The 22,601-nt window shown below is 35.9% G+C and overlaps 1 protein-coding gene across 1 annotated transcript in view; it reads left to right on the plus strand.

Annotated features, from left to right (window-relative positions):
* ANP32B (acidic nuclear phosphoprotein 32 family member B) overlaps nucleotides 1-14,386 on the plus strand; it is a 33,510-nt gene extending 19,124 nt beyond the window's left edge. The window contains exons 4-7 of the mRNA XM_074207224.1: nucleotides 2,340-2,517; nucleotides 7,891-8,009; nucleotides 9,672-9,744; nucleotides 13,924-14,386. Coding sequence (XP_074063325.1) covers nucleotides 2,340-2,517; nucleotides 7,891-8,009; nucleotides 9,672-9,744; nucleotides 13,924-13,997 — 444 coding nt within the window. The 3' untranslated portion in view covers nucleotides 13,998-14,386. The remainder of the gene's footprint in view (nucleotides 1-2,339; nucleotides 2,518-7,890; nucleotides 8,010-9,671; nucleotides 9,745-13,923) is intronic.
* The last annotated feature ends 8,215 nt before the right edge of the window (nucleotides 14,387-22,601 follow it).

The following is a 22,601-nucleotide window of genomic DNA, read 5'->3' on the forward strand; positions in this document are numbered from 1 at the left end:
GAAGATATTTAAATATTGAAAGCAGAAAACAGCCATTGAACTGGTTAAACTGATTTTTTGAAATAAATTGACAAAATAGATAACCATTAGATATATTGATAAAAATAGATAACCAACATTAGCTGGTGTGACTTTTTTCTTTTAAAGAAGGGAGGGGACGGTTAGGTGGCGCAGTAGATAGAGCAATGACCCTGGAGTCAGGAGTACCTGGGTTCAAATCCGGCCTCAGACGCTTCATAATTACCTAGCTGTGTGGCCTTGGGCAAGCCACTTAATTCCGTTTTCCTTGCAAAAGCCTAAAAAAATTTTTTTTTAAAAAAAGAAAGGGGAAAACCAATTGCATCAGAAATGAAAAATGAACAAATCAAAAATACATGAAACAAAGGAACTTATTAGAAACTGTTTTGCCATATTATGTGACAAAATTCTGGCAATTTAAATGAAATAGATGACTTTTCAAAAAATTAAAATGCAGGGCAGCCAGGTGGCAGTGGATAGAGCACTGGCCCTGAATCAGGAGTACCTGAGTTCAGATGTGGCCTCAGACTTAATAATGACCTAGCTGTGTGGCCTTGGGCAAGTCACTTAACCCCATTGTCTTACAAAACCCCAAAACAAAAGCAAATAAATTTCTCCATTCAGATTCTACTAAAATATATAAGTAGCTCATTCAAATATGTTAGAATGACAACCATTCCCAATAAATAAATGATCAAAAGATCCAAACAGCTGGTTCTCAAAGGAAGAAAATTCAGGCTATCAACAACCATATTTTTTTAAATGTTCAGAATCACTTAGAGAAATAATTAAAGCTTCTTTTGACCCAGAAGTACACTATGAGGCCTATACTTCAAAAAGATCAAAGAAACAAAAAAAGGTTTATTTGTTCAAAATAGAGCAGAAGTTGTTCTTTTTGTTGTAGCAAAGGACTGGGAATAAATGTAATACAATATCATTCACCAATAAGAAATGATGAAAAGGTACTTTGAAGAAACCTAGATAAGACTTGCATGAAATGATGCAGAACCCAGAGAACAATTTAAATAATAATAGTAGCTCTGTAAAGAAAAATACTTCAAAACACAAAAAGAGAACAGATGGAAATTCAGAAGGAAACACAATGAAAATAACACTGAATTTATTACATACCTTTCTTAAAAGAATTATATAAAATAGGGATTAGCAATTTCATGTATAATTCTCTCTATTCTACTTCATAAGTAGAAATTTTTTCTTAAGTATTAAATATAGATTAAAAGATTGACACTTGTTTTGTCAATATAAATATCCCTTTCACATATTACTTTTTCAGGTCTTCTCATTCTTCATGATTCTTTTCTTTTTCCCCATAAATAGTTCATAGAAGATATAATCTATCCAGGCTACTTCATCCTTATTTTTAGTTTCTTTAGAAATATCAACATGCTACTTATGTATTATCTCATTCTTGTTATCTGATGACTCATTTCCTTTCTGGTCTCACATTCTTGATAATAATACTTTTTACAATTCTTGTATGCCAGTCATCATTGGTAAAATGTTCATGCCTTAGTTCTCTATAAATAATGTAATTTTAAAATTATAGGTAGAATCCATTTTAACACGCTTTGTTTGCCTCATTCCTGTTCCCACAATGTCCCACTCCAGATTGCCCATTCTACTATGTGCTCTAGAACTCCTGCTCCATAATGAACAAACTTCTCATATTAAATGTCATCCTTTCTTGTTCCTTTCATCTCTTTTAATCAGTGAGCCCTGGCTTCTTCTGAATGATGCTGTTTTCTTAGCTGTATTTTCTAGTATTGGCTATACTTTTATATCCCCTTTCCCCTAACCCATTGATAGCAGTGAAAGAGTTTAGTATATTCCACGTACCCTGTCACATAGACTCTTAAGTGTTGTATTTTCTTGATTTCTGTCATCACTTCAATTAAATCCGTAAGTCCTTTGAATGTAGAAGCTATTTCACGTATTTCTTTAAGCTATTTGGAGAATAGGGCTAAGATTATTTATTATAAATACTGTAAAAAATGTTATTTGATTATTTGATTCATCATATCATACACTATTAGACTGAATATTTAAGCCTAAAACCCAAAAGAAATAAGGCTTTGGGGGCAGCTAGGTGGCATAGTGAATAAAGCACTGGCCTTGAAGTCAGAAGTACCTGGGTTCTAATCCAGTCTCAGACACTTAATAATTACCTAGCTGTGTGGCCTTGGGCAAGCCACTTAAGAAACATGTTGTAAATAAATCTAAAATTCAAATGTTTAATATTCCCTTTTAATTTTTTAATTCCCTTTAAAATTTTTCTGATTCTTTTTGATATCTTATCTTAGAAAAAGCTGGAATATCTAAAAAGCCTGGACCTGTTTAACTGTGAGGTGACAAACCTGAATGATTACCGAGAAAGTGTCTTCACACTCCTTCCACAATTAACATACCTTGATGGATATGACCAAGAGGACAAAGAAGCCCCTGACTCTGATGCCGAAGTAGACGGGGTGGATGATGAAGGTGAGTTTGAAAATGTGGTTATCATAGTAACAATACTAAATTTTGTTGCATTAAAAGTAATAATTTAGGGGCAGCTAGGTGGCACAATGGATAGAACATGGCCTGGAGTCAGGAGTACCTGAGTTCAAATCTGGCTCAGTCACTTAATAAATTACCTAGCAAGCCACTTAACCCCAATTTGCCTTGCAAAAAAAACCCCTAAAAGTGATCATTTAAATTCTGACCTGAAATGGTTCATAATTGGTTTTGAAGCTTTAGCCTTTGATTTTACAAGATCAAGGTGTTAGAATCAACTAAGTAGTTCTAAAATATGGTCTTGTAGACATTTTAATTGTGGTCTAGGGCTTTCTTTATGGGGTCAAGGTTTTAAGAATTTGGAGTCCCAAGATCCTGGACTCATTTTCTAGAGTATAAGATAACTCTTACACTGCCAATATTTAACTTTAATTTAGAAAGTTAATAGCTTTGAAGAAATTGGATTCAATTATTAAAATAAAAATCATTTTGCAGAGTAGGCAGTGAAACAGAGAATATAAAGAAATAACTTATAAAACTAATAGAATAGACTAGTTAGGTTTCATGTACCTAAGTTACCAAGACAAATTATATTGACTGAAATAATCTGAATTTTATCTTCTTGTTATATATAACCATGAAGTCCTAGACTAATTAGTGAGAACCAGAAGCAATCTTAGGAGGCAGCTAATTGGCTCAGTGGATAAAATACTGGTCCTGAAGAAGATCTGAGTTCAAATGTGGTCTCAGACACTTATTAGCTGTTTGCCTTAACCCAGTGAAGTAGGATTGACAAACCACTCAGTATCTTTGCCAAGAAATCCAGCAAAATGGATAGTACTATTTGTGTGCTGAGGTCCTTGGGATCAAGTAGAGTCAGACACAACTAAACAACAAAGAAAGAAGGGACCTTACACATCAGTACTAAATTGGACTAAAGAAATGAAATCTAAGATAATTTTAACTCTTTTGCTGTAATCCTGATCAAATCATGTGGCTTCTAATACTGATCCTTTTTTCAAAAAAGAAGAGATTAAAAACAGAAGAGGTAGACTGAAGGTTATGACAAGAATGGATGATAAAGGGATGAAATGTGGTTAAAGCCTAGTAGCACACAAAAAGTTCTGGAAAATATATTAATTTGTAGCATCTGTAGAAGAAGTAAGAAATCTCTGACCTCTAAGATTACTTTGTTTATTTGCATAAACATTGTATTTTCCCTATAATGCTCTGCTTCAATTAAACCTTTCCATATATTATAAATAATGGAAACATGCATTTTACAGTTATATCCAGTTGGCCTTTTAGATCACAGATCGAGGACTGGGGCAGGGAGAGCCACTCGAACTGGTATCAAGTCCAGTACCCTCATCTTACAGCTGAGAAAACTGAGGCCCAATATTTAACTTTATACTAATAAACCTAACACTTATGGTATTATATGCAATTTGTTGTATGTAAAATTTATTTATTATATATGATTTGTTGTCTTATGTATACGATTTATTGTAGACTAACACTTTTCCATTCTAATAATCATCAGAGATTATATATGTTGAATGATTTTGAATATTGATGATTGTATATGTCTCTATAGCTTGAGGAAAGCCATACTGAGGCAGTCTTAAATGAATCTCTGGGGGAAAAAAGGTTTCTATGACAATATGCAGTTACCATGAGTAATGATGAAAAGCTAGAAAAGAGAAATTGATAAGAAATAAAAAAAGAGAAGACTAAGAACTAGAAAGATAGGGTGAAACCAAACTTGGAGACTGAGTAGGGAGAACAAAGGGAGAGGGTATTGAATGTCTAGGTGAGGAATTTGGATTTTATACTATTTACTAGGAAGCCACTAAAGATGAGTGGGGAGATGTTAGGATTAAAGCATTATGGAGAATAAATAGGTAACTATCTAAAATAGATTAGAAGAGGGAGAAATTGGTCCCAGGGAGAAATGTTTCTGTATTAGCATGACTTGTTAGAACTAGAACTCATTGCCTACCTATTTCCTCAATTACACATTATTTTACATGCCCTTCATTAGAGGTGATCTGCCCCAGACCCTGTGTCCCACCTTGTGGTCTGCTCTGGCTATAGACTGGCTCCTTTAGATAATTCAACTCCTAGCAGTCCACAACCTACTACCATTTGTCTCCCAAGGAAGACAATCCTTGCTCCTTCCTCAGTCTTCTTCTCAGACTTTCTTCTTTAGCCTAAGCCATTGAACTGACTCCCAAGGAGGGTGCACAGTAGCTTAATCTTAATCTGAACTTCTCCCTGAGCCCAGAAGCATCCCTCCTTTCCTGCATCTCTTGTCTCTCTCCTTGGGTCACAGACCACATGTGTCTGTGTCTGTGCTACACTGTTGTTGACAATCACCTGTCAAAGTGCTGTGGAGTTTTCATTCTGAATTATTCTATACTTGGCCAGAAATGCTTAATGACTGAGTGACCCCTTGAAAAGCAAGTGGAAGGCCTACCAAGAACATTTCTAACAACCCCAAACCATCCTAAGGAAAGATATCCAGGAGGTGCTGCCCAAGACAGAAGTGGCACTGTCAGACCCAGGGCTGTATCCACTGTGTGTTCAACCCAGGGGATTCCTGATCCTAAGATGATGGGATTGAGTTCTGGAAACTTCTATCTTTGCAGCTGTCCATCCTTTCTTACCCTCAGTGTGAGGCAGTGGGAAAGACAAAGACCACATAGACAGCAGTTTCATCCCAGGGAGGGCTTTTTGTAGCTCTAGGTTGAAAATAGGGACTGCCCTTTGTCTTTGTTTCACCAGTACCTAACTCAATGACTGGTGCATAGGAAGAGCCTCTTGGTTTGTCTGATGGAGCTACATTAAGAGTTTTGACTTGATTTCCAATTCTTTGCCACCACAAACAGGGCTGCTATGAATATTTTTGTACAAGTGAGGTTTTTACCCTTTTTCCTCATTTCTTTAGGGTATAGACCCAGTAGTGGTATTGCTGGGTCAAAGGGTATGCTCATTTTTGTTGCCCTTTGGGCATAGTTCCAAATTTCTCTCCAGAAAAGTTGGATGAGTTCACAGCTCCACCAACAGTGTAATAGTGTCCCAGATTTCCCACAACCCTTCCAATAATGATCATTATCCTTTCTGGTCATATTGGCCAGTCTGAGAGGTGTGAGGTGGTGTCTCAGAGAAGCTTTGATTTTTCAAACATTTCTTATTGAAAATCCTTCTGTTTTCATTTATGTTATTAAGCTCAGATTTGCAGGGTAGTTCACCTTAAGATGTATCCTAATCTCCATTGCTCTTTGGAAGACCTTATTCCATTCCCTCCCTCATGTTCTGATGGGTGGAAGAATAATCTTGCATTATTGGAATTTCCTTCCCTTTGTACGTAAAGTACAAGTAGTCTTTCAGCTGATTGCTTACCGAATTTTTTGTCTAGTCCTCACTCTTTTTTTTTAAGACAATGGGGTTAAGTGGCTTGCCCAAGGTCACACAGCTAGGTAATTATTAAGTGTCTGGGGCTGGATTTGAACTCAGGTCCTTCTGATTCCAGGGCCAGTGCTCTATTCATTGCACCATCTAGCTTTTTACTTGGGCTTCATTTTCAGGGAAGTTGATACTTCCTCCAGATTGTCATGAGCAAATGGATTCAAAAGTTTTTAGATAGTAAATTATATATTGCAGGGCAAGTGACGAATCTCTGAAATGATGAAAGAAAAAAGGCCATTTACACTTGATGTCGTACCTTCTATCTTTTAAAAAGGTTTTGCTGGTCTTTTGTATTTTACATTACCATGATTTCTCCAGTATATCTTTTTCCTCCCAACCCTTTGGAGAGTTTATATACATATAACAGCCCCATATAACAATTGATATTTTTAAAGAAAAGAAAAAAATCAGTATAATTGATGAGGTGCATTGAGATTTTATGTAATGTATAACTCTTATAAATCTCCCACCTCTGGGGGGGGGGGGTGGAGCAGATGTTTCTTCTCTCTTCTTTTAAGACATGCATGTTCTTCATAATTCTGCAACATGTACCTTTCTTTGAAAAATATTTTATTTTTCCAACTTTATGCATTTCAACAGTCATTTTTTTGCACGATTTTGAGTTTCATATTTTTTCTCCTTCCCATCTCCTCCCCTTGAGAGAAAGCAATCTATTGTAGACTCTACATGCATCATTCACCTTTGACTTTTTTTGTATGAATGGTTGTTCTTCTATTTCCATTGTTGTAGTGTTATGCACGTTATCTTCTTGGCTTTGCTGACTTCACACTCCATCACACTCACTTTTGATGTCCTCATAGCTCAGTTCTGGTATCTTTTCTTCTTCCTCCAGTCCTATGCACTTTAGTACAGTGCCTCACACATAACTATGTGAATACTGAATAATGCTTACTGCCTATTAAATTATGATACATTGGGAGAAAGGGGTGATACTTTAGTTTTTCTTCTTCTTTGATCCTTGTTTATATAATGCATTGCATTTTTCTAAACCATATTATGCTGCTCAAGCCCTTCCATTTAGGGTAACACATCTTTTGGCAAGTTGACAAAATGTGCCATGTATGTCAGAGTTGATGATGCTAGGGACTTTTATAACAAATCTCTGAAATGGTGAAAGAAAAAAGGCCAATAATACTGCTTAGGTTTTGCTTTATCCCAGAAACTTTTTTGGGGATACCTCTAATGCTTTGACTTGAGTCACTTAAACATTTAGGTGACAGTGTAACCACTGACACTTTGATAGCCATTAGTGCAGCTGTCCACTGAATTTGGACTGAGTGCCATCAGATAGGATTACTTCTTACTTAGACTTCATCATTTCTTCTGAGGCTCCTCAAATGGATTTTTGCCAACTATGTGCTGTCAGCAACACTTATTAAACACCCACCCTCTGCCAAGAATTAAAGCAAAAATGAAACTGCAGCTACCCTTAGGGGACTTAGAGTCTATCAGGAAAATTTGTATTTAGTGGGTAATAGACACACACATGGAGATAGATACACACAGACACAGACATACACATACACAGACACACACACACACACACACACATTATTTCAGGGAAGGGCCTCCTGGGGGGGGGGGGTGAGATCAGAAGAGACCAGGGGTGGTAGTTGATGCTTTTAAGTTTTCTGTGAAGTAAAGTTAAGGACTCTTAAGAGGGTGAGGTGAACTTACGATGAGGTTTAGATTGAGTTGGAAGAACAAGTTAAGCTAGTTTTCACTGGATCATAGAGTGCATGAAAGTGGTAAGAATAATGTAAAAACATCCTGGAGTGGTATGCTGGTGCCAGATTCTGAAGAGCTTTAAATTTTAAAGTTGAGGGGACTTAAAATATTAAACTAACCAAATTTAACTATTTCCAGAAGGAGAAGATGAAGAAGATGAGGAAGATGAAGATGAAGAAGATGAATTTGATGAAGAAGATGATGATGAAGAAGATGATGTAGAAGGAGATGATTATGAATATGATGTCAGTGGAGAGGTCTGTGTTGTCTAAATGTTTCATAGCCCTATTCATGCTCATATTTTTGTCCCCTGCTATATTAGTGGCAACTGTGAGAATGAATTTTTAAAGGATTTCTGATCACATATTAATATGTTTACCATATAATTCAGATTTATTTTTAAACTCAACAAATTTTTATTTAGTGCAAAAAAAATGGAGTAGCAATTTGCCCTTTCAGTGAGTGGAAGAAAGGCACAAAATCAAATAGTAATGAGTGTGATGGAAAGCTTGAGGATCATTGACCCAGGCTGACTGGCAGGCTCAGTTAGCTTATTCTGATTCTACTGAAGGACTCATCAAATTGTCTAAAGTCTGAAGACATACTATTTTGCATTTAGCTGACTTAAGTAAAAACAAATCTGCTTTACTCTGCACCTTATGCTGATTCACAAGTAGTCTTTATAAAACCTAGATTTCTTTTATGTGTACTAGCAATGTTTGTGAGAAGGAAAAAAGGAGGAAAAACTCCGTGCATCCTCTGTCCATGTCCTTCTGTTAGCTTTCCCTCTATGTGCAGTGTCCTTAAAATTTCTTTGAGAAGACCTTGCTAGTTGAGTCTGTCCCTAAATTACCTTTAAATTGATAATTTTCAACATGTCTATTATATGAGTTCATTCATAAATTTTATATTACATCTATGTAAATCACACACATATAATTGTACATTACATAGAAAAGTATAAATTTTACATTTACATTAAATATACATAAAATTTTACAAATGAGTTCATATTCTAAACCAGTATTGCCTTTGATTCCATATAGTTCTACTTGGAAAATGAATCATATGTTTTCCTGACTAGATTCAGTTTTAGACCCTTATAATCTCTTTGATAGGGCAACTACAAGTAGGATTTACATCCATTGAACTTTCATATGAAATTATTGCTGTCTTTTCTTACATTCATATCCCATTTTTCTTCATCATTAACTTTTTAAATATGTCAAAATCAAGATATTTCAAATTCATTCTCATTCTTTCCTCACTTTATTACCCTACTCAAAAAAAAAGTTCTTTGCTCTAAATAAATGACACATCTAATTTGGAAATAACTCCTATATTAGCAACAAGTCATTCCCTTTCTATTGAAAAGTAATTAGCACATTATTGTACAAAATTAATAAGACTGGGGGGCAGCTAGGTGGCGCAGTGGATAGAGTACCAGCCCTGGAGTCAGGAGAACCTGAGTTCAAATCCAGCATCAGACACTTAATAATTGCCTAGCTGTGTGACCTGGTGCAAGTCACTCTTAACCCCATTGCCTTAAATAAATAAAATTTTAAAAAAAATTAATAAGACTATTCCTGCCTTATGACACAGTTCCATATATGTAAAATTTGTTATAAAATTCCTTGATGAAATCTCATGTAAATGGAATTTTAAAAGGTACTGATTCTTTGCTTAGATGTAATCAGATTTAAAATGATAAAATTTTTATTCTTTGAAACAATATGCTGTAACCTTAAGTGTTTCTCAGAACTTATTGAGAAGTGAATTTGTGAAATAGTGTGATTTTATACCATTCAAAGATATAATAGGGTGATGTCATATGAATTTCAGCGTCTTTCTTTTTTCCTTAAAAAAAAGGAGAATATCAAGATAATTCCATAATATTGTAGAATTTATATCTTTTGTAGGAAGAAGAATTTGGACATGATGGAGAAGTTGATGATGATGAGGAAGATGAGGATGAGGATGATGAAGATGAAGGTATGCTTAAATTGTACATTTTATTGTCAGGAATGCTTGCCTTTATAAGAGCATAGATTTAGAGCTAGAAGGGATGTTGGAGTCATCTAGATCAGACCTTCTCATTTTATTTTTTTTTGCAATTTTAAACTATTTTTTAATTTTATTTTTCTTATCAGTTCCAAATTCTCTTCCACCCTCCACCTGCTCCTCAATCCATTGTGAAAGCCTGTTATACATATGAAGTCTTGCAAAATATATTAGTCATATTCCAGAAAAAAAAAACAGCAAGGAAAAGAAACAAATGGGAAAAAAATGCTTCAGTCTTCATTCTGAGTTCATCAGTTCTCTGTTTGGAGTGAATAGTCTTTTACAAAATGAGTCCTTTGGAGTTCATGGTGAATCATTGATGAGAATAACTTAGTTTCTCATAATTAATTATGAGATTGCTATTACTATGTAGAACATTCTTTTGGTTTGGTTAACTTCACTTTACATCAGTTCATATAAATCTTCCCAGGTTTTTCTGAGACTTATCTCCCTCATTGTTTCTTTTAACACAATAGTTTTTCATCTCAATCATGTGCCACAACTTTTTTCCACCATTTGCCAGTTGATGGGCATCCCCTCAGTTTCCAATTGTTTGCCACTACGAAAAGACCTGCTATGAGCATTTTTGTAGAGGATTCCTTAAATGAGGGCCACATCTAGAGAAGTCACAAAGCTAATAAATGGCAGACTAGGCTTTCAGCTCATGTCTTCTGGTTCTAAATCCATCATCCTTTTTGTTAAACCTGCTGCTTTTAGTTGATTAGTAGAATAAGGCATATTTAATAGCCTTATTGAATGAGAATGCATTTAAATCACATACTGTCTGCCCAGCACTGTACTACATGCTGGATATACAACTAAAAAGTTCATATGACACATATATAGATTCAGCTGCAGGGCTAATAGAAAGGCCTGGGATCCTTGGGATAACTATAGGGCAGTGGTTTGTAGAATCCAGCATCCAGGCATCTAGAATTAGGTCAAATGGTCCATCAAGTTCAGCAGCAGAACAGATGATAAGTGGGTGAATGGTGTTTGAAATTCCCTTCTTATTAAAACCATGTGAAGGACTTTGTCTACCTTGCAGCCAGGGACCAGAGAAGGTTAAGGGAGCCTTAACCATCGAGAAGACAATTGTGAGTCTAAGGATGCAGATAGGCTTTTCTGGATGGGAGGAGCAGTGTGCTTCTGGGAATGAGAAAATGATACTCACAGGAAGGTTGGGAAGAGGAGATGGCAGGGGGATTCTGAGAAGGAAGTATGTTGAGGTTGAAGAAAAAATAATTATTCAGTGTATTAAAACTATAATTGTGACTGAGAGGAAAACAATATTTCTGTCGCTTATTCTCCCAAATCATGTTAATATACTGAAAAACATATGCTGATGGCACAGTATAGAGAGAGAAAGAGCTAAGCCTAGAATCAAGAAGACCTGAGTTCAAATCCAGCCTCAGCTAGTTATTAGCTGTCTAATTCTGGACAAATCACTTAACCTCTGGTTGCCTCAGTTTCTTCAATTATAAAATGGGGATAATAATATAACCTACCTCTCAGAATTATTGTGAGGATCCAAATGAGAAAATATTTGTAAAGTGACTGGCATATAATAGGCATTTAATAAATATTTGTTTTCTTCCTTCCTATGACAGTAATGGCATTTCTGTCCTAGAAGTAGTGGCAGCACATTCCTGAGTCACTTAAAGGTTTACAAATTAGGCTAAACCTTTTTTCAGGCTCATTATAATGTGTTATTTTCCTTTAACATGGCAACTTTGCTCCAAGTTTGATATGGTGCTTTAATCAGGCCTTACAGAAATTCTATATATCTCTCTTCTCAGATGGGAGAAACAGGTATTAAAAGCAAAAACTAGAAAATATTGAGGCACCTAAGTAACATAGAGGATCAAATTGGACTTGTCAGGAGAGTTTCCCCATTCATAAAATGTAGGTAACAGTAGCACATACCTTACAGTGCTGTTGCAAGGATCAAATGAGATAATATTTGTGAAATATTTTGCAAACCTTAAAGCTTTATATAAATGTTAGTTATTTATCTCACTGAGCTTTATTTCATCTCCTTCCTCTCTTCTCCATCCAAAAATCCACTGTTTCCATCAAGGTAAAAGTTGGCATTGGTTGAATTAAGAGTTAAAATCATAGCATCAGAAAGGACTTTAAACACCGCTTTTGTCCAACTTTCCATTAATTCAAGGAATTGCTTCTTGTATTTTCCTTGACAGATATATGATAAAATAATACTCTTCTTTCAGTTTCCCCTGGAGATGGGCTTAGATAAAGGAGAAAGGGGCTGGTCCTCATCTAAGGCAAAAGAGTCATGTGTTCTCAAGATAAAAACTTAGGAATTAGAACCTTTAGGTAAAAAAGTCAGAGCAGGAAAGTCAGAGCTCAGCCAGAATGTTCTGATAGTCTCACTGATGGTTGATCATCCAGTTTCCACTTAATTTATTTCCAATAATAGGAAGTTTGGAGCAAAATTTATTTTTTCATTATTGGTCAGTTCCAATTTTTTTTTACATAACAAAGACTCAATTTATGTAGTGTTTTGCAGTTTATAAAGCACTTTACATATATAATTGTATTCAGTCAGCAGCTGATTTCCATAATAGTGAAAGATGACATTTGTAACATTTTAGGTTTACAAAGCTTTTATTTACATTATCTCTTTTGATCATCCCAGCAATCCTGGGAGGTAGATACTGTATATTTCCCATCATGTAACTTTTACCCAATGGTCCTGTCTCTACTACAAGGATGAGAAACAAACCTAGGACTTCTACAGAACAGCCCTTAAAACATTAGACAACCAGTATTATGTGTCCCTTAATCTTTTTTTTCTCCATGTTCAACATTCCCATTTCTTCCAACTTTTTCTCATATGACTTAAGGAGTGTTACAACTTTGTTTAAATGTGGTGTCCAGAATTGAGTCTCCATGGTACTATCTGACCCAATTCAGGGCATATGGAAATGTTCCTGCTCTTGATCAGGAGAGGCTCCTGGGATGACCTCATAGGGAAGCTGTGTTCTTAGATCAGGCACACTCACCCACCAGACACAGAAACTATGATATTTCAGCTCCCTGACTGGGTGTTCTTAGCCTCACTCTTTTCCACATGCCCTTTCTCATATTCAGTAACTTTCATATTCTGGAAACTGACCCCATTCGTCTTTTTTTCTAATCATCTTTAGGACTCTAGCTGAAAAGAAACCTTAGAGATTACTCCTGCCCAAATCCCCATCAAGTTTAAATGATTTGCCCACAATCACTCCAAGAAGTCATATTCCAGTGTTCTTTATCCTACACCAGATTTTTTTCTAATTTTCCCCTGTAGCTTTCATGAAATCAGGGCAGAGTCCTTTCCATACAAACCACCTTTCTGCTTTCCCAGGTGCACATTTTGTTCTCAAGTCACATTGGTTCTGGTCATGATGTGCCTTGGTGTTGATCACCCCTAAAGTCTTGGGTATGATTGATGGCCCTCATGACACCCTAATTCATTGAGGCTTAATGGATGTAAATAATATTCATTGCTTTTTTGGAGAAAAAAAATCTAATGACATGGTCTAGAAGAAAAAGTTGCTTCTTAGCTCCATCACTCTGAACATGCACAGTTGATCAGCTCTGAGGATGGGGAGACCTTGTCTTTAAGGGTTCCTGTCTGCCCTATGTTTAGTTGTAATATTCCTCCTTGTCTGAGACCATCCTATAGTGAGCTGAGATCTCTTCTCAGCTTGGTGTGTGTTATATCCATATCCATGAGTCTAAAGGCCTTGGTTAATTTCCTGCTGCTATCAAATAACTAGAGTTGCTAACCTAAGCTTATCCACCTTGTCTGAAAACTCATTCTACTTTTAAAGATCTTGTAAAAAATGTTACTGAAGTTAAAATATACCACAGTTGCAGGATTTTCCCATACCTAGTAAGATCATTAGAATTAGCAGAAAGATAGAAGACTAAGATTACCACTCATTTAAAAAAAATGCTCCCAATGGCTTAAAAAAAAATTTCTTCTATTGTCATTACCTTACATTCAAAAGTTTAGTTAATAAAAACTTGAAGTGTGTGTTCCCTTTAAAGTGAAATTTTTTTTATCAAAGGGTCTCAAAATATTTCTCCTTTGTTGTATAGAGGATGAAGAGCCTGGGAAAGGTGAAAAAAGGAAGAGAGAAACAGATGACGAAGGAGAAGGAGAAGATGATTAAGACCCCAAATGATCTGAAAAAAGAACTGTTCAGTATTGTGTGGACTGCTCCTATTGATTTGGTAGCTGTAAAAAGAAGTGGTAGCTATAAACCAAGCCCCCAGGACACCTAAAGAGCCAAAGAGTAGTTCCTGTGACATTCTACATTCCTCCGATCAATCCCCATTGGATATCCAAGTTACCAACAAAATTGGGGAATTAACCCCAACAAAATAGTCAGAGTTGTTAGGTTTTCTTATAAGACTATGCTATAGCAGGAAGAGCAGCTGTGATCGGTGAGTCATGATTGTTGATGGCTACCAGTTACACCAAGGTTGTAATACCATTTTTACTTTCTGTACAACAAAAAAAAAAGCTTTGTAAATAAAATCTTAACATTTTGGGTCTGTTTTTCATGCTTTGCTTTTCTTTTTTTTTTTTAAACCATTAATTTTTTACATTAGGATGTTTTATGTGACAACTGCAGATAAATATTTTTAAGAATTTCAGTGAAATAAAACATGTTACTATTTGGTAAATTCTAGTTGTATGTTTACATTTTTAAAATTAGACTTTAGATCTACTCATTTGAAACATACTAAAAGAGAATTATTTGGATTTTTAAAGTGATAGCAATTGCAAAAAAAATGTACTTGTGTATATATTTACACATTGTGCATTTGAATCAATTAAGCAATGATAATGAAAGGCATGAATATTTCTTTACTGTCAGTGTGGAAGATTTTATATGATTCTGAATTTGAAAGTGCTGAAGTTCCTAGGGAACATTAAGCTAAAATTTTTAGGCATAAGAAGTAGCTGAGTTAAGAAAGATAACTGACATAACAGTTGTACCAAGGTTAAAATATTTATAGTTTGTCCAGTTGATAGTCTATTTTAGGGAAATGAATGACAATGTTTAAGACTTTTAAAAAAGCATTTTTCTAATCTGCAAAAGGACCTCTTGAGGTCAATTCAGGTATTCCAGAAGAAAAGTATTTACCTTATTCTGAAAGAGGGAAGTAGGTGTATGAATGCAGTGTCAACAGATTAACAATATTGCCTATCTCTGTAAGTGTAAGATTTAGTCATTATTATACTAGTGGTCAATTTCTTCTGCTGTGTCTGAAGTTTGGAAATTTTTTGTGATTGTAAATTGGTGTAAGGTAAATGGAAATGGTGAGAGGGTGGATGGGAATCTTATCTTCTGAGTATAAAATGAGGAACACTTACAAGATCATATACTGGCAATACCAAAAATAGCACTGTTTTTAAAAACAATAATAATTAAATGCAGTTCTTTTCCTTGGCACTAAGGTAGAGTTGATTTTTTTTCTCATTTTGTAAACAAATCCTTGTTAAAGCTGGACTTTTATTTCAGGGCAAATAGGCTTTAGTCCCCCCCCACCCTTTATGTGTGACTAGTCTCTTGTATGAAATTGGCCGTATTTATGTAATATCCTTTAGAGACATGATTTTTACATCGCTTTATGTCAGAAGACTCCTTTTGAATAGGTTTTCTTCTGTTCTTATAGAGTTCAAGCCATACCCTTGCATCCTTCACTAACACAACTTACTTGTCAAATGTAGTAAGTAAAGTACTCTGGTTACAAACTATTATTTCCATTTGTCAGCTGACTTAGTCATATGACTTCCATAACTCCCTGGCATACATAAGAGTTACAACTACTGTCTTTATCCCAAGTGCTTCTTAAGGACCCACTTGGCACCAAATGCTTTCACTGTGAAATTTGGAAAACCCATTTTTAAGAATGTATGGGGGGCAGTTAGGTGGTATACTGGCCCTGAAGTCCAGAGGACCTGAGTTCAAATCCAGCCTCAGACACTTAATAATTGCCTAGATGTGTGACCTGGGGCAAATCACTTAACCCTGTTACCTTGCCAAAAAAAAAAAACTAAAAAGAATGTATGCCACTGGGAATTTTTTGGTAAATCAATCTCTTTCATCTCTTTGGACTTTTCTTCCTGGTCCCATATCCTTCAAATTCACGTTCTCTCTTAAAGTTTGAGATACTCATCTCAGACTTGATCATTAAGGCTTTCAATTCCTTCTTGGTTGATTTCAAATCTCATTTCTTATTTTAAAAAATTGCCATGATTCTCTTTATCAATTTTTAGGGTCAATCAGCCTTTCTGAAAAACTTATATAATAATTTTCAGATAGCTGCTTTTCCACTGATTTTGTTACTGAGCAGAGAATATTACTTTCTAGTGAATTTTCCTCTTCTCAGCAAGAAAATTGATTTGACCGGTTCCATTCATTGGTTATAAACATTAGGATTCCCACTTAAAGTCAATAAGAGCTTTTATTATATTTGTGAAAATCAAATCCTTGAAGGATTAATTGCAAGATGCTGTTTTAGGGTCCCTTACAAACAATGAGAATCAATGTGGGAAAAGCCACTAAATCTCTGATTCTGAACCTCCTAGTCACATAATGGGCTTCTGGGTACTCAAGTCAGCCCCTTTCTTCCACCTATTCCTTCCATCAGAGTGGTTGCCTCCTGCTTTATAAAAGAATGACATTTATTTTTCCTTTCTCCCAGGCACTGCTCCTTATCTTGCCAATCTTGGTTTTGCAAAAGAGCCCATCTACCCCCTCAGACTGGGGTGGGTGAAGGTACAGTACCATGTGGGATCCAACTCAACCTGGCCCTTGCAGCTTCACCATATTCAGCACCAGCTTTCAAGTTAAATTGATTACTATCTTAGGCTTCTCTATATCCTTACCAGAACCGTATGACCCAGGGACCATAGGAATGACTTCTGATTCCCATGGGGTGGAGGTGAAGGAGATTAAAAAAAGTAGGAATGAGTTTTACTCCTGTCCAGATATTTTCCTTCTATCCCAAGCCTATTAATCCTTGCTCTTCATTAAGAAATAATGGGTTAGTGCCCCCATTGCCTTGTTCCTCTGGAATCATAATACAGAAGGCATTCCAGTTAATCAGGAAGGAAAGAATTTAGGTAAGGTTTAGGGCCATTTTATAAAGATCAGTCAGCCCCCTAAAATGTAAAATCAGGATGATGTGGAAAGAGCCCTGGATTTGGAATTAGCATGATTTGAACCCTAACTTTGGCACTTACTATCCATGAGCTTTATAACTTCTCTGGACTACAGTTTCCTCATCTGTAAGGTGAAGGGATAGGACCAGATGATCTTTAAAGTATTTTCAGCTCTACATATTATGACATTATGAACATACAGGAATCATAATCACACAACTGCAAGAAATCTGCTCCATTGAGGTTCCTTAGCAAATGGATAAAGAGGATGAAGAGGGAAAAAAAAATGTAAAATGTGTCCCATAGTTTCATAGTGTAGAAACTGCAGATTTATTCCACTCCACCTCAACTGCAAGAGGACTTCTGCAACCAACAGTAGCCTCAGGTCCTGATCTGAGGATGGTGGCCCTGGAAGGTCTCAACACAAGCCTGGCCTATGGGTTTTTCCTAACTCCCCATTGCTAGAGCGGCTACACCCCCCCCCCCCCTTAGCTAGGTAAAACCCTCACAGAGCTAGTTTTCTTGGACACCTTGGCAAACAGAAGCTTTATCAAATGTTTTCATTAATTGGGTCTCCCTAACAGAAGGCATTGGCTTCTCATAGTAACTCAAGATTTCTAAAACTTGAAGGTTTACACTTTCCTCCCAATGATCTTGTGAGGATATGATAGGTAATATTTTTTTAAAAGACTTAATATATAAAGTTTAAAATATACATGCTAGCTATTGTGAAATAAGAGGTCTAAGTGGTTCCTCCATTTTAGCAGATGAGAAGTCAGGCTCAGAATAAGTAGCCAGTTCAAGGTCACACAAAACATTTTGAATCTGGGTTACCCAAAGCCCTAGTCCAATATTGCTATACTATCTGTAGCTGTGATGTGAGGCTATAATGTCTCTCCTATCAACTGCTTCAATAGGGTGAAAGTTGTCACCTCTTCTCTGATATGGGGTAATGGCATTTTAACAATTCTCAGTTACTCCATTGTCTTCAGAGCTCATTCTGTCTTAAAAACAAAGTGGGTAGAGCATTGATCCTAGAGACAAATCTGGTCTCAGATACTTTGTGACCCTGGGCAAGTCAATTATCTCCAGCTGTAAAATAGGGATGATAACACTATCCATCTCAGTCTTGATTTTTTTTTTTAATTTAAGGCAATGGGGTTATCAGTCTTGTTTTGAGATTCAAATGATTTAATATTGTTTTCTTAAAAAGAATTAAGTGCCTGATACACGATAAGCACCAGATAAATGCTTATTCCTTCTTCCCTGATGATTAATTGGGAAGAAGTAAGCCAGAATGGTTGTATCTCTTCTCCAGTAGTCTCAATATCCCTTGTCAGCACCGACAGAAGAAACAGATGACTCAGTAGCACAACTCAACCTCTGGAATCACATGGGCCCACTAATACTGGTCCCTAACCTGCAGTCCCTAACATCACCCTTGATAAATGCTAAACTGTCTTCTGCAAGTAGACCCCAGCAAGAACTGCCCACTGTGGCTAGTCTGAGAGCAGTTCTAATTGTTAGGAAGTATTTGGTTTGGTGCTTTTTTTTTTTAAATTTAGAACCTAAATCTGCCTCTCTGCAACTTCTAGGTCTTCCCCTCAAAGCCAACCACAGCAAACTTTTTCCATATAATGGATCTATTATTTAAAGACATTTCTTACCTAAATCTTTAAGTTAACATGCCTATTTCTGGCTTATCACAGTAATGGTATATATACATAAATCTCCTGTCACATGCTTGCATTGTTATTGTTCCCAAATGGTGGCAACCAGAGAGTACTCTCAAATTCAATGATGTCAAATTTAAACAGAAGTGGACCTCTTTAGCTGCAAATTAACTCAGAAAACCCCAACTTAACATTATCTGTACTATAATTTTATTTATTTTGTTAAAAATTTCCAAATTATACTTTTCCCTGGTTTGATTCTACAGCAGGCAAGTTGACCGCCCTTATTGAAGATGTAGTGTGACCAAAATAGAATAAAATGGAACTATTATGTTATTACCATATTCCAGAAACATATTTTTGGCTGTGATGCCTCTCTGTTGACCTCACTCTTAACCCACAAAAACAAAAACTCAAACCTAGATGTGTGGCATGTATCCCACCCAATAAATTTCAGAGATATCTCAAGGTACGAAGAGAAGAGTTTATTCGATTCTCATGAAAAACGGGCATCATGTGAATGGTAGAGTAGAGGCCCTGAGTACAAGCAGCAAAAGCAATATATAATATATATATGTATATATGTATATATATATATATATATATATATATATATATATATATAAAATTCCTAATGCAATCCCCCATTGGACCATTCTCATTAGCCAAGTATGTGGTCTTTACAATAATCTAAGCCTGTAAGTTAATTTTTTAAAGAAAAGCACATAATTCAAACAAAAACATGTTTTTTTCCTCAGAGGGCATCTGGAATGAATAGATAGGGAGCAGTCAGTTTGCTCTTTACATCCTGGTCATTGTGACATACAGGAATAGTTTGTCAGGGAGGAGGGGCAGGAGAGATAGAACCTGAAGAAATATCAGACTTTATCCTGTTCGTAGATCTTTTTCATAAGAATGGCTGTTGAACCCCAACTCCCTCATGGCACACTTGGCACAATTCTTTAAACACCAGGACTTCACATTTATCCCTATTAAATTTCTTCTTATTAGCCTAGTCTTCTTGTTCTATACTATTGAAATCTATTTGGAAATGACAAAAGAAGCAATCAATGATGCCTGGTTAATATGAATTTATGCAGAATGAAGTGAATAGAATCAAGAGAACAATTTGTACATCATCCAATATATTAAATTCCTCACCACCAATTTTGTGTTCTCTGTAAATTTTGATAAATGTGCTACATATGCCTAAAATTCATTGACCAAAATAGGGACAATTCAGCCTAACAAACTGATTAAATGCCCAGCAAATGATGATTAACACATGTGCTAGGTAAGGCTGCAAAGGAAAAAAAAATGATACAGTCCCTGTCCTCAAAGAAACTTTTCTTCTTCGGGATAGATTTAATAACATGGCTAATGGGAAATGCAAAGTATTTTGCAAAAGAGAGAGAGAGAGAGAGAGAGAGAGAGAGAGAGAGAGAGAGAGAGAGAGAGAGAGAGAGAGAGAGAGAGAGAGAGAGAGAGAGAGAGAGGAGAACATTCATAAATTGAGAGAAATTCAAAGTTTCTTGGGACAAGTGTCATTTGAACTAGATTTTGAAGTAGGAATAGGATACAGCAGGCAGAGATAGAGGAAAGCATGTCATACATAAGGAAAAACCCAAACAAGTAAATGGATCTGGAAAGGTATAAGACACAAGAGCATAAACTACATTAAGGGAAATAATGTCAGAAATATTTGTAAAGGTAGAGTCAGAGAAGGGCAAATCTTGATTGACAGACTTAGGAGCTTGGGCTTTATTTGTTAACCCCAGGAGCTCTTTAATGAATCTTTTTTTTTCTTTAGAAAGATTTTATTAATTTTGATTTTATAATTTTCCCCCATTCTTACTTCCCTTCCCCCACCTCCCACAGAAGGTAGTCTGTTAGTCTTTATATTATTTCCGTGGTATACAATGATTTCAGTTGAATGTGATGAGAGAGAAATCATATCCTTAAGGAAGAAAAATAAAGTATAAGAGATCGCAAAATTGCATAATAAGATAACGGGTATTTTCCCTAAATTGAAGGTAATGGTCTTTGGTTTTTCTTCAAACTCTACAATTCTTTCTCTGGATACAGATGGTATTCTCCATTGCAGACAGCCCAAAATTGTCCCTGGTTGTTGCACTGAAGGGATGAGCAAGTCCATCAGGGTTGATCATCACCCCCATGTAGCCATTAAGGTGTACAGTACTTTTCTGGTTCTGCTCATCTCACTCAGCATCGTGCAAATCCCTCCAGCCTTCCCTGAATTCTCATCCCTCCTGGTTTCTAATAGAATATTCTTTAATGAATCTTAACAAGTGGATTAGCATTAAAGAGAATATTTTTCTATCTGAGCAATGTGTCTGGTGGATTAGGAATGAGAGAGACTAGAAGCAGGAAGACAGGTTAGAAGGATGCTGTGATGCTTATCACATGCAAGCCATTGTACTAAGTCCTGGGGATACCAAGGCAAAAATCAAATAGCCAATGTCCTCAGAGCTTACAGTTTTTTGGTAGCTACAATAGTACAAATAATTTCAAGAGAGAGAGAACTGTTAACTTTATAGGAAGGGTGACCAGGAGTCAGGAAAGGCCTGTTTAGGAGGTAATTTCTGAGCTATGCTTTGAGGAACAGTTCTTCTGCAGTTCAAATATGACCACAGATTTAACCCTGTTTGCCTCACTTCCCTCATGTGTAATTTGACCTCGAGAAGGAGATGACAAACTCTTTTCAATACCTCAATCCCAAATGGGGTCACAAACAATTGAATAAGACTGAAAAACAACTGAACAACAAAGGAATACTATGAGACAAAAGTGAAGAGTGAGTGCATTCCAGATATAGTGGTCCACTATGTTTCAATAAATCATAAATTAAAACTGTTCAGATAGCTCAGATATCTTAGAATCAGGAGAGGAAAAAGAGAATTTATTGGTTCCTTCCTGAAAGAAAAACACCCTAAAATGCCCCAGGAATCTCATAGTCAAAATCCAGAATTTGTATGTTAAAGAAAAACTAATACAAGCATTCAGAAAGCAGTTCAAAAACCAAGGAACTAGTCAGGATCACATAACTTCTATTCTAAATGAGAGGAAATCTTGGAAATTATCATAACCAATAATATCTTACCATACAAAACTGGATTTAATCCTACAAGGCTAGAAATGGATCTTTAATGTAATAGGAAACTTTCAAACATTTTTTTTTTAATTTAAGACAATGGGGTTAAGTGATTTGCCGAAGGTCACATAGCTAGGTAATTATTAAGTGACTGAGGTGGAATTTGAACTCAAGCCCTCCTGACTTTAAGGCCAGTGCTCTATCCACTGCACCACCTAACTGCTCCTCAAACATTTCTAATGAAAAAAACTAATTCAGTGGGAGTTTTTGCAATCCAAACAAGAGTCAAAAGAAACAACAAAAAAAAGGTAAACTGATTTGAACAATTGAAAAGAACTACATAATGTGGTAATATTAATATTCTAATGGGTTTGGGAGTGGTAGAAACAAGTTTCTCTTTGCAACTTTAATGTTTTCAAAGTATATTGAGGGAATTAAATGAGAAAAACAGAGGTCCTGGGGAGGGATTGGTTCTGTTCTAAGAGTTAGGGAGACAAAGAGGAGTATAAAAGTAATACTTTAGTGCAAAAAAGAAGGAAAAGAATGTGGAAGTTGCTATTTCTTATAACTTAGGTGCATCAGAAAAATATACAAAACTGGAGGGGAAGGGGCAGAGGGAGTAAGTCATCAAATGACCCTCATTTTTATCTGAAATAAACAAAGGATGTAGAAATGCATCAAAGTTAACAGGGACGTAAATATAGTTTGAGAGGGTTGTTAGTAAAATTGATGCCAAAAAAAAAAAAAGATCAGTGTAACATTTTTTAAATGCACTGAAAAGAATGAAAGGAAGTTCAGAAGAATAGACAAGCAG

The sequence above is a fragment of the Macrotis lagotis genome, chromosome X (genome assembly GCF_037893015.1).
Source record: "Macrotis lagotis isolate mMagLag1 chromosome X, bilby.v1.9.chrom.fasta, whole genome shotgun sequence".
NCBI classification, from domain to species: Eukaryota; Metazoa; Chordata; class Mammalia; order Peramelemorphia; family Peramelidae; genus Macrotis; species Macrotis lagotis.